Source organism: Prionailurus viverrinus, chromosome B1, assembly GCF_022837055.1.
Source record: "Prionailurus viverrinus isolate Anna chromosome B1, UM_Priviv_1.0, whole genome shotgun sequence".
Classification (NCBI taxonomy): Eukaryota; Metazoa; Chordata; class Mammalia; order Carnivora; family Felidae; genus Prionailurus; species Prionailurus viverrinus.
Genome location: NC_062564.1, coordinates 49534862 through 49547376, shown reverse-complemented (window position 1 = coordinate 49547376; position 12515 = coordinate 49534862). Strand labels below are relative to the sequence as shown.

General features: G+C 37.8%; 1 protein-coding gene and 1 pseudogene across 3 annotated transcripts in view; both read right to left on the bottom strand.

The window, feature by feature from the left end:
* The window catches only part of ELP3 (elongator acetyltransferase complex subunit 3), a 100051-nt gene that overhangs the window by 81878 nt on the left and 5658 nt on the right, over positions 1-12515 (bottom strand). For all 3 annotated transcript variants that reach the window (XR_007151744.1, XM_047857057.1, XM_047857058.1), the window contains exon 3: positions 12098-12236. Coding sequence is in view for 2 of the 3 variants with exons in the window: in XM_047857057.1 (XP_047713013.1) it covers positions 12098-12236 (139 nt within the window). In the remaining variant the exon portion in view is untranslated. The remainder of the gene's footprint in view (positions 1-12097; positions 12237-12515) is intronic.
* LOC125164388 (general transcription factor IIF subunit 2-like) lies at positions 7349-8400 on the bottom strand (annotated as a pseudogene).

Below are 12515 nucleotides of genomic sequence, written 5' to 3'. Positions count from 1 at the left end.
ACCTCAATTTATAAATGAGATAAAAGCTACAGCCCTGGGTGAAACAGCGATGTCCCTGCTCCTATGGTTTCACTACTTATTATGCCCCACAATAGCTTCAAAAGACTTCTACGGAATTCAAGTTTTATAGAGTACAGTTTAAAAATTACTGGTAAAGTAGAAAAAGCAATGACTTTGGATTCAGTCAGAGAGATGTAAGTTTGAATCTTTGCCCCTTACTGTGAATTTTCCTATTTGGTACAATGTAGGTAATAGTACTTACCTCTCAAAACTGTTTTGAGGATTAAATCAGAAACACAATAGCCAGTATGTAAGAGGTGGGCAACATATGGTAGCTGTTATTATATTTAATGTTGATAGGTAGAAGAAGAAGAAGAAGAAGAAGAAGAAGAAGAAGAAGAAGAAGAGGAGGAGGAGGAATAATCATGGCATTCTAAGCAAAACAAACACAAAAACTCAAATACAAACTCAAAATGGATCACAGACCTACATGTAAAGTCAAAACTATAAAACTTCTAGAAGATAATACAGGAGAAAATCTAGGTCACCTTGGTTTTTACAATGAGTTTTTAGATCAACACCAAAAGAAAGATCCATGAAAGAAAAAATTAGTAAGTTGGACTACATTAAAATTTGGAAGTTCTGCTCTGAGAAACTCTTAAGAGAATGAAAAGACCCATACTCAGAGAAAACATATGCAAAACACGTCTGATAAAAGATATGTATCATAAATATACAAAGAACTCTTACAGTTTTCGAATAGGAAAACAACCCAATAGGAATAGAGCAAAAGATCCAAACAGAAACCTCATCAAATAAGATATACCAATGACAAATGAAAATATGAAAGATACTCAATATATGTCATCTGGGGATTGCAAACTAGAACGAAATACTACTTACCACACACCTATCAGAATGGCCAAAGTCCACAACACTCACAACACCAAATGCTGGCAAGCATGTGGAGAAACAGGAACTCTCATTGTTGGTGGGAATGCAAAATGGTACAGCCACTTTGGAAGACAGTTTGGCAATTTCACAAAGCTCAACCTAGTCTCACTGTATGATCCAGAAATCATGCTTCTAGGTATTTACCCAAATGAGTGGAATACTTAGGTGTACACAAAACTCTTCAGACAATGTTTATAGCAGCATTGTTCATAACTGTCAAAATTTAGAAGTAACCTAGATGTCCTTCAACAGGAGAATGGATAAACTGTGGTAAAGACAGTGGAATATTGTGCACTTCTAAAAGGAAATGGACTGTATCAAGCCACTAAAAAGACATGGCATAGCTTTAAATGCATATTGCTAAGTGAAAGAAGGCAATCCGAAAAGGCTATGCATACTGTTTGATTCCAACTACATGACATTATGGAAAAGGTAAAACTATAGACAGTAAATAAATCAGTGGTTGCCAGAAGTTTGGAACACAGTAAAGGATGAATAGGGGAGCTTTAGGGCAGGGGAAATATTCCATATGATCCTGTAATGGTGGATACATGACATTATGCATTTTCTAAAACCCAAAGAATACACACCACTATAAGTGACCCTAATATAAACTATATGCTTCATTTAATAACAAGGTAGTAATACTGGTTTATCAGTTATAACAAATGTACCAAATCAATGCAAGGGCAACCTGGGAAGGGAGGAAAGGAAGTATATGGGAACCCTGTGTACTTTCTGCTCATTTTTTAGGTAAACCTAAAACTGCTGTTAAAAAAAGTAAAAAATCACCACCAGAGTAATAGCAGGAATAAAAGCATGAAGGATAGGATGCATAGCAGACAGGGAATGACAGTCAGCTGTATATGTACCTCTGATACTTTTATATTTTTAATTTAAAAAAAAATTTTATTTTAATTCCAGTTAGTTAACATCCAGTGCTGTATTAGTTTCAGGTATACGATATGGTGATTCAACAATTCTATTCATCATCCAGTGCTTGTCACAAATGCACGCCTTAATCCTCATCACCTATTTAACCCATCCCCCCAAACCCCTTCCCTCCGGCAACGATCAGTTTGTACTATATACTTAAAGTCAGTTTCTTCATTTGTATCTCTTTTTTCCCTTTGCTCATTTGTTTCTTAAATTCCACATACGAAATCATATGGTATTTGTCTTTTTCTTATTTCACTTAGCATTATACTCTCTAGCTCCATCCATGTTGTTGCAAATGGCAAGATTTCTCATTTTTTATGGCTGAATAATATTCCAGCGTGCGTGCGCGTGTGTGTACACACACCATATCTCTATCCATTCATTGATCAATAGACACTTGGGCTGCTTTCACAATTTGGCTATTGTAAATAATGCTGCAATAAACAAGGGGTGCATGTATCCTTTTGAATTAGTGTTTTTGTATTCTTTGGGTAAATACCCAGTAGTGTGATTCCTAGATCATAGGGTAGTTCCATTTTTAAATTTTTGAGGAACCTCCCTACTATTTCCCACAGTGGCTGCACCAGTTTGTATTTCCACTAGCAGTACAAAAGGGTTTGTTTTTCTCCACATCCTTGCCAACACCTGCTATTTGTGTTGTTGATTATAGCCATTCTAACTGGTGTGAGGAGATAACTCATTGTAGTTTTGATTTGCATTTCCCTAATAAGTGATGAGCATCCTTTCATGCATCTGTTGGCTATCTGGATGTCTTCTTTAGAGAAATGTCTGTTCATGTCTTCTGCCCATTTTTAATTGGATTATTTGTTTTTTGGGTGTTGAGTTTTACCAGTTCTATACATATTTTGGATACTAACCCTTCATCGGATATGTCATTAGTAAATATCTTCTCCCATTCAGCAGGTTGCCTCTTAGTTTTGCTGACTGTTTCCTTTCATGTGCAGAAGCTTTTAATTTTGTTGTAGCCACAACAGTTTATTCTTGCCTTTGTTATCCTTGTCTCAGGAGACTAGAAAAAAGTTGCTACGGGCGATGTCAAAGAAGTTGCTGCCAGTGTTCTCTTCTAGGATTTTTATGGTTTCAGGTCTCACATTTAGGTCTTTAATCCATTTTGAATTTATTTTTGTGTATGGTGTAAGTGGTCCAGTTTTCCCAACACCATTTCTTCAAGAGACTTTCACCCAATGGATATTCTCTCCTGTCCTATCAAACATTAATTGACCATACAGTTGTGGGTTTATTTCTGGGTTTCCTATTCCGTTCCATTGATCTACATGTCTATTTTTGTGCTAGTATCATGCTGTTTTGATTACTACAGCTTTGTAATGCAACTTGAAATCTGGAACTGTGATGCCTCCAGCTTTGCTTTTCTTTTCCAAGACTGTTTCGGCTATTTGGGGTCTTTAGTGATTCCATACAAATTTTAGGATTGTTTGTTCTATTTCTGAGAAAAATGTTATTGGTATTTTCATAAGAACTACATTAAATGTGTACATTGTTTTAGGTGTATAGAGATTTTAACAATATTTATTCTTCTAATCCATGACCATGGAATGTCTTTCCTTTCTGTCACCTTCAATTTCTTTCATCAGTGTTTTACAGTTTTCAGCGTATAGATCTTTCATCTCTTTGGTTAGGTTCATTTCTAGGTATTTTATTATTTTTGGTGTCATTGTAAGTGGGATTGTTTTCTTAATTTCACTTTCTGATGCTTCATTATTGGTGTATAAAAATGCACCATATTTGTATCTTGCAACCTTAACGAATTTGTTTATCAGTTCTAGCAGTTTTTCGGTGGCCTTTTGGGTTTTCTACGTAGAGTATCATGTCATCTGCAAATAGTGAAAGTTTTACTTCTTCCTTACTGATTTGGATGCCTTGCCTTTCTTTTTGTTGTATGATTGCCGCTGCTAGGTCTTCTAGTACTATGCTGAATAAGAGACTACATCTTTATTTTGTTCCATACTTTAGGGGAATCTCTCAGTTTTTCCTCATTAAAGATGAATGTTAGCTGTGGGTTTTTCCTATATGGCCTTTATTATGTTGAGGTATGTTCTCTCTAAACCTACTTTGTTAAGGGCTTTTATCATGAATGGATGTTGTATTTTGTCAAATGCTTTTTCTGGGTTTACAGAAATGATCACATGGTTCTTTTCCTTTCTCTATTGATGTGATGTATCGTGTTGATTTGCTAACACTGAATCACCCTTGAAATCCAGGAATAAATCCCACTTAATCATGGTGCATGATTTTTAATATATTGTTGGATTTGGTTTGCTAGTATTTTGTTGAAGATTTTTGCATCTATGTTCATCAGGAATATTGGCCTATAGATCTCTTTTTTAGTGGTGTCTTTATCTGGTTTTGGTATCAGGGTAATATTGGTCTCATAGACTAGACTTGGGAGTTTTCCTTCCCTTTTGTTTTTTGAAATAGTTGGAGAAGAATAGGTATTAACTCTTCTTTAAATGTTTGGTTTGCCTATGAAGCCTTCTGGTCCTGGACTTTTGTTTGTCAGGAGATTTTTTATTACTGACTCAATTTCTTTGCTGGTAATAGGTCTATGCAAATTTCTTCCTATTTCAGTTTTGGTAGTTTATATGTCTCTAGGAATTTATTTCTTGTAGGCTGTCCAATTTGTGGGCATATAGTTCTTCATAATATTCTCATATAATTGAATTTCTGTTGCTTTGATTGTTATTTCTCCTCTCTCATTTGTGATTTTGATTCCTTTCTCCTGTTTTTCCTTGATAACTCTGGCTAGAAGTTTATCAATTTTACTGATTTTCCCCCCCAAAGAACCAGCTCCTGGTTTCATGAATCTGTTTTATTGTTTTCTTAGTTCTATATCATTTATTTCTGTTCTAATCTTTATTATTTCCGTCCTTCTGTTGGTTCTAGGTTTCATTTGTTGTTCTTTTTCTAGCTCTTTTGGTGTAAGTTTAGGTGGTTATTTTGAGATTTTTCTTGCTTCTTGAGGTAGGTCTGTATTGTTATAAACTTCCCTCTTAGAACTGCTTTTGCTGCATCCTAAAGGTTTTGGATCATTGTGTTTTCATTTTTGTGTTCATGTATGTTTTTTCTTTTACTTCCTGGTTGGTCCATTTATTCATTGTTTAGCATGTTATATAACCTCCATGTATTTGTGGTCTTTCCAGATTTTTTTCTTGTAGTTGATTTCTAGTTTCACACCATTATGGTCAAAAAAGATGCATGGCAGGTCTTCAATCTTCTTGAATTTGTTGAGGCTTGCTTTTTGGCCTAACATGTGAACTATTCTGGAGTATGTTCCATGTAAACTTATTTTTTATTCCTATTTTTTTTCTTTTTCTTTCTTTCTTTCTTTCTTTTCTTTCTTTCTTTCTACAAATACTGTTACTCTGGCTTTCCTTTGACATCCATTTGTATGATAGATGTTTCTCCATCCCCTCACTTTCAGTCTGCAGGTGTCTTTAGGTCTAAAATGAATCTCCTGTAAGCAGCGTATAGGTGAGTCTTGTTTTTTAATCCATTCTGTCACCATATGTCTTTTGATTGGAACATTTAGTCCATTTATATTCAAAGTGATTATTGATGGATATGTATTTATAGCCATTTTATTACTTGTTTTGTGGTTGTTCCTGAAGTTTTTTTCTGATCCTTTCTTTTTTCTCTTTCATGGTTTGCTAGTTTTCTTTAGTGATATACATTTGGATTCCTTTCTCTTTATCCTTTGCATATCTATTAGTAATTTTTGATTTGTGGTTACCATTAGGTTTGTATGTAACATCTACAGCATACAGCAGTCTATATTAAGTTGATGGTGGTTTTAGTTTGATTCCATTCTTTACTCCTCTTCTCTACACGTTTTAGGTATATGGTGAATATTTATATCCTTTTATTTGTGAGTTCCTTAACTGATTTTTGAGAGAAATATTCATTGTTACTGCTTTTGTGTTTCTTACCTATATACTGCCACTTTTGGTCTTTTCTTTCCACTCCAAGAGTCCTCTTGAATGTTTCTTTTAAGGCTAGTTTAGTGGTCACAAACTCCTTTAGTTTTTGTTTGAGAAACTCTTTATCAAGTCTTCTTCTATTCTGAATGACAGTATTACTGCATAGGGTATTCTTGGCTGCAGATTCTTCCTATTCAGCACTTTGAATATCATGCCACTCCCTTCTGGCTTGCAAGATTACTGCTGAAAAATCTGATAGCCTTACAGGTTTCCCTTGTATATAACTGTGTTTTCTGTTGCTGCTTTTAAGATTTTTTTTTAACCATTACTTTTTTAATTTTAATTTTAATTTTAATTACAGTATGTCTTGTCTTAGATCTGCTTTTGTTGCGGGTTCTCTGTGCCTCCTGGATGTAGATACCTGTTTCCTTCCCCAAATTAGGGAAGTTTTCAGCTATTGTTTCTTTAAATAAATTCTCTGCCTCCCCATTCTCTTCTTTTTCTGAGCCTCCTATAATATGAATGTTAGTTATTATGTTTGATGGAGTCACTGGGTTAAGTCTATTCCAATTTTGCATAATTTTTTCCTCTCTTTTGTTCAGCTTGATTACTTTCCATTATTTTGTCTTGTAGGTCATTAATCTGTTCCTCTGCTTCTTCCAGCCTGCTGTTCATTCCATCCAGCATGTTTCTCATTTCATTTATTGAGCCCTTTATCTCTGCTATGTTATTCCTGAAATCTGTGTTAAATATCTCACTCATGTCTTCCAGTCTTTTCTCAAGTCCAGTGAGTATCATTACAATCATTGCTTTAGGTGTGTTACTCATATTTGTTTTGCTTAGATCTCTGGCCATGGCCTTGTCCTGTTCTTTCATTTGGGATAAATTTCTCTGTCTTCTCATTTTGTCTAAGTCTGTGCCTCTTTCTGTATGTTAGGTAAGTCAGCTACATCTCCTGTTCTTAAGGGTAATGGCCTTACGAAGATGAGGTCCTGTATTGCCCTGCTGTGTAGAGTCCACTGTTCCCCAGGGCCAGGTGCTTCTGGGAACGTCTCCAAAATGTGCTGCATTTGGTGTGTTATTTTGTCCTGGCTACTCTATACTTCAGGCCAACTGTCTGCAGAGGCTCTCTTTGCCTTTTGTGAACAGTGTTTGGTCCCTGACCTGAATGTGGCGCATGTTTTTTTTTTTGTTTTTTTTTTCCAGAAAAAGGAATTTTGGCTTTTTATTCCTTTTAAGACTTTCTGTAGTACTTTTTTCTTGCTTTACCATTCACTTTGGATTTGCATTACCTCAACTCTGTGGAGATAAGACAAGGACAGAGAGTCCTCATTTAGAAATCATTTCCTAATTTTACATTTTAAGAGTCAATATTTAAAAAAGAAAAACCTTCTTAACCTCCCCAACCCCACACCTGCTCCTGAATAATCTAGTTTAATGCAGGCCTATAAATTTTTTCATCAAAAAACACTTAAGTAACAAGAATTGTTGTTTAAAAATGTAGGGAAATTAAATTTCCAGTCATTTTACCCCTATAACAGATGGAACTCAAGTATTTGATATCAATGGTGTTTCCTTAGCACATCACTTTTTAGTTGTTCTGTTAGCATGTTGGCTGAGAGTCTTCTTAATCGCTCTTTTCTTCTCTTTGATACTGTCTATACTCTGGCTTCAGCTCCCATGTGTTTTTGTGGATTCCTTTTACATTCTGAACACCAATTTCTTTCAAGATTTCCTTTAGGTACCCCACAAGTTGTTTTGTGATGTCCACCAAATCCTTAAGATTGTAATACTCATGTTTTTTAAATGCTGAAAATAGCATGTCTAAAACATGTTGTTTATCAGCTTGAGCTCGTTTTCCATCTTTCTTTTTCCTTTCATATTCAATATTGTATTGATGATTAGCAACAGGTTTATAATTCGTTGTCACAACTTTGTCCAGTTGTGATAGCCTTACAGGTTTGGAAGATTCTTCTATTTGCAATCTCTTTAATCTCATGTAGTTTTCACTGGCAGCAGGTTGGCATTCACCTCTTTGTACGACTATTCCTTCCAATGAAAGTTTATTTGATGAGCCTCTCAGTAAAGACTGTCAAGGTCTGTCCTCCAACACTTTGTAAGACAAATGGATGTTCTCTAGGAGTGCTGACAGAAGCTGGTTTTCTGCCAATATCGTGACTATTTGCAAGAGCCTCATTCAAACTAAATGACACCTCAGTCCTTCCTTGATTCTTAGCAATCCGCAGTTTCCCAACTTTACCTCTTTCACAGGATTCGGCCCATTGCTGGGACGAGTATTTAGGGAAACTTGATGAGCCATACTCTGGTGTTCTGTTTGGCACTGGTCAAATCGAGTTCTTCAAGTTTGGCCATCAGTCTGTTGACGGTAGAGGTGAATAGGCCAGAGCAGCAGCCCAGGAGCCTGGGGTCCTGTGGCACGAAGGACTGGGGAACTTGGTATGCCGCGACCAGAGGCTGACTGTGAAGAAGCGGAGTCCACCTGCCAGGATATTGGGAATCCCCGGAAAGCGAATGTGGCATGTTTTAACTAGGTATACTCTGGTCTGCTTGTGAAATGAGACCTGTTGCCACTGCTGCCAGAACGGAGGTTCCACAAAAGTCTCAAGTCAGGAGACACAGTATAAGCAGGAGTATGAGCCAGTCTCCTGGGGGAAGGGACTGGTCACGCCAGGACTGAGGCAAGCAAGGCTGGGAAGGGCAGTTCCCATGGAGCCCAGGGAGGTGGAGCTTGGTGTAAACAAGTTAGGTGGCGAGTATGGGCACTGTGCTGGTTGCTGCAGGTGGCCCCATGCTTATGCTGAGGGATGGGGGAAGGAAATGGCACTGGCCAGTTCCTTTGTTCCTGGAGGGGTTTCTCCTTGAACTCTGCCTCTCTGGGATATGCTCCAAGATGAGCAAACAACCTCCCCACTGTGTGCCCCACGCACTCTTGATATTGCTGTTTCCATGCTGTACATCATAGGTTGTTTGCCTGCCTTCTAGGAGCAATGCAATGCCTTCTGGGCTCTATCCCAGCCAAGCCCACTGACTTTTAAAATTCCAGGGTTTAAGTCCTGCTGGTTGTAACAAATCCCAAAATTCAGCCCCTCTCACTTTCCAAGACTATTGCTGTGGGGATTTGTTTTCCCTGCAGGCTTCCCTGTGTGACAGTGTTACTCTGTCTCTTGCCTTTCTCTGTGACTGCAGCTCCCTCCCCACCACAGTGGCCATGATCTATTTATCTCCCAAAATGCATCTCCACACTTCTTACCTTCTTCAGTGTGGCTTCTTCTCTACCTTTAGTTGTATAGCTTGTTTTGCAATTCTTCAGGTCAATTTCTGATGATTTGATAGTTATCTACTTGTATTTGTGGAACGAGGTGAGTCGAGGGTCCTCCTGCTCTGACATCTTCCAACCTTCCCCTGTACTTCTGATATTTTTAACAGCTCACTCTGATGATATTGTCTTACCTGCACCAAATCCATCCTTGACAAAATATACTAGTTAGGAAACGACTGAATAGTCTAAATAAGAAATAATGAAGGCCAGGGGTGCCTGGGTGGCTCAGTCAGTTAAGCATCCGACTCTTGGTTTTGGTTCAGGTCATGATCTCACAGTTCATGACTTTGAGCCCTCCAAGAGGCTCTGTGCTGACAGCATGGAGCCTGCTTAGGATTCTGTCTCCCTCTCCCTCTGCCCCTCGCATCTGCTCTCTCTCTCTCTCTCCTTCTCAAAAATAAACATTAAGAAAAAAAAAAAAAGGATGGAGGCGAAAACATTCCTACTAGTGGTTGTGGAATGGACAATACATTTCACATCTTTTGGAAACTGAGTGGATGGAGGTACCATGAACTAAGATGGACGAGAAAGATGAATGAGCAATTTCGAAGTTAGTTTTGGTTATGTTATACTTGAGGGTATCCAGGCAGTCAAAAGAGAAATGTTTGATAGACCATTTGACATGAGCCTGAAGCTTAGGGAGAGGTCAGAGCTGGAAGTCAGCACATAACAATACTTAGAAATGTCAATGGATGAGAACACAAGAAAGGGCATGTACAGTACTAAAAACAGTGGAGCCAGGTCCACAGAAAACACCAATTTTTAGAGGCAAGCAGGACAAGAATAGATCTCAAAGAAAGAAGTAATCAGAGGTAGGGGGAGAAGGACAGAGAATGGGGTCATGGAAGCCAGGTTTATCAGTCAGGTTGAAAGGTTGCTAAATCTTTGTCTTGCACAGCAGCAAGCTCATACCTAATGCTGAAAGCTAAGAATAGAAGACTTATCTATAAGGTGTGTTATTTAGGGATATGGGATACAACTCAGTTGAAAATTTGCATATAACTTTTGACTCCCCCAACACTTAACTACTTGAATAGTCTACTGTTGATTAGAAGCCTTACTGGTAAAAGAAACTGTCTATTAATACATATTTTGTATATGTATTATATGCTATATTCTTACAATAAAATAAGCTAGAAAAAAGAAAATATCAAGAAAACCATAAAGAAAATACATTTACAGTACTATATACGTTGGAAAAATCTGCCTATTAAGTGGACCCATGCAGTTCAAACCGACATTCAACTATACTAGTTTTTCTTAAAGAACCCTTTACACCAGGTATGAATAAATAAAACAAAAACACTGAAGTACAAAGGAGAAGAGACCAGGATTGGTGATACATTGTGTATAAAATTTTAGGGTTTAATTAGCCACAGATGTAATACAATCCAGGAGATATGGCCACCAAATAAGTCAACATAAACTGTAATTACTACAAGTATAATACTCCCATCCAAATAACAGACTGAAGTTCTATGATCATATCAGGAACACACAATCCAATTTTGAGTACCATGTTTTAAGAGGGTCCAAATCATATCTTTCACACTTATTCTTTGTATCCTACAGCCCCTACCCTAATTCCAGCTCTTAACACATTTCACACCTAGATTAAACCAAGAGTATCTTAAATGGTCTTTTTGGCTCCAAGCTACTCTACATCTTGTAACAAAATTTTCTGAAAATCTGTTTTGTTCATATATCACTCTCCTTCTCAAATATCTTTAACAGTTTCTTATTATCCAGCTTCTTTGCAGGACATTTAAGATCTTTTATAAGTTGATCCCAAACTAACTCTTCAACCTAATGTCCTGCTGCTTTCTCAAATGAATTATCAACTCTAGTCAGTCTGAGGTACTCATTGTTCCCTGCACATACCATACCTCTTATAACATCTCTATCTGTGCCTTAGTTCCCTGTGCCCTTGCTCCCATTACTCAAGACTGCTCTTCTCTGTTTATATGAGCACTATTTATATGCCAAGCAAATGCCATGCCTTCTGTTGGGCTTTCCCTACTCTCTTTTACTACCAGGCCACCTTTTCCTCTGGATTTCCATAGAGCTCCCAATTATGTTAGTTGCTTCACAAATACCATACAATAGAATGACTTTGCACCATTAACTATCTTTTATATTTATTTATCTTTTAAAGTTTATTTTGAGAGAGAGCGAGAGAGCACGAGCAGGGGAGGGGCAAAGAAAGAGGGAGAGAGAATTCCAAGCAGGTTCCATGCTGCCAGCACAGAGCCCAACGCGGTGCTCAATCTCACAAACCATGAAATTATGACCTGAGCCAATATCAAGAGTTGGACACTTAACCGACTGAGCTACCCAGGTGCCCTCATTAACTACCTTTTAAAAGTAACTTCTACAGGGGTGCATGGGTGGCTCAGTCGGTTGAGCATCCAACTTCAGCTCAGGTCATGATCTCACACTCCATGAGTTCGAGCCCTGTGTCTGGCTCTGTGCTGACAGCTCAGAGCCTGGAGCCCACTTCAGATTCTGTGTCTCCCCCTCTCTCTGCCCCTCCCCTGCTCATGCTCTGTCTCTGTCTCAAAAATAAATAAAAACATTAAAAAATAAAGTAACTTTTACAAGTATCTATTGTATTGAAAGCCATGAGCTTAAAATGGCCAATAATATTTATCATATTGTGGCAGTCACCAAGCCTCAATTTATACTTTTAAGGACATAAAAACATCATCTACTCCTTTAAGCACAATAAATGTTTTTCCTCACTATGCCCTCATAACATTCTGCACAGGTCTCTACTGTAGCACATGTTAAAATATATGAATTTTATTAAACCAAATCCTTCATTTTCACCTAACTGCATATTATCCGGAGGCAAGGATTTCTGGCAGAGCAGAAACACAACCAATGTTTCATGAATCAAACCACTCACCCCACTGGCAGTTCTGATGGGTTTTGCCTTTAACTTGGGGACCAAAACCTTTCGATACTGAGGTGGGACTGCAGCAATGATATCTACCAGGCGGGGCTGTGCTGAAAGGCCATATTTAGCAGCTGTCCTGGTTTTCACCCTGAAAGTAAAGCATCCATCATTATCAAGATCATAAGATTTCAAGACAATCTACCAAAAGAATGACCTATAAATAACACCATCAACTCCTGTCATCCCCCTATCCTTTCACCAGGTGACAACACTGGCTTTAACATTTGTTGAACAACAGGAGAATAGAAGAAAATCAGGAAAATGCATCAATAACCTCTTCTTACCCTGGAGTACCAGAAAGAAAACAAGATGACTACAGAAAGGGTCCCAGGATAGTGACAGAAGGTAGGTCTCATTCAAATTAGTG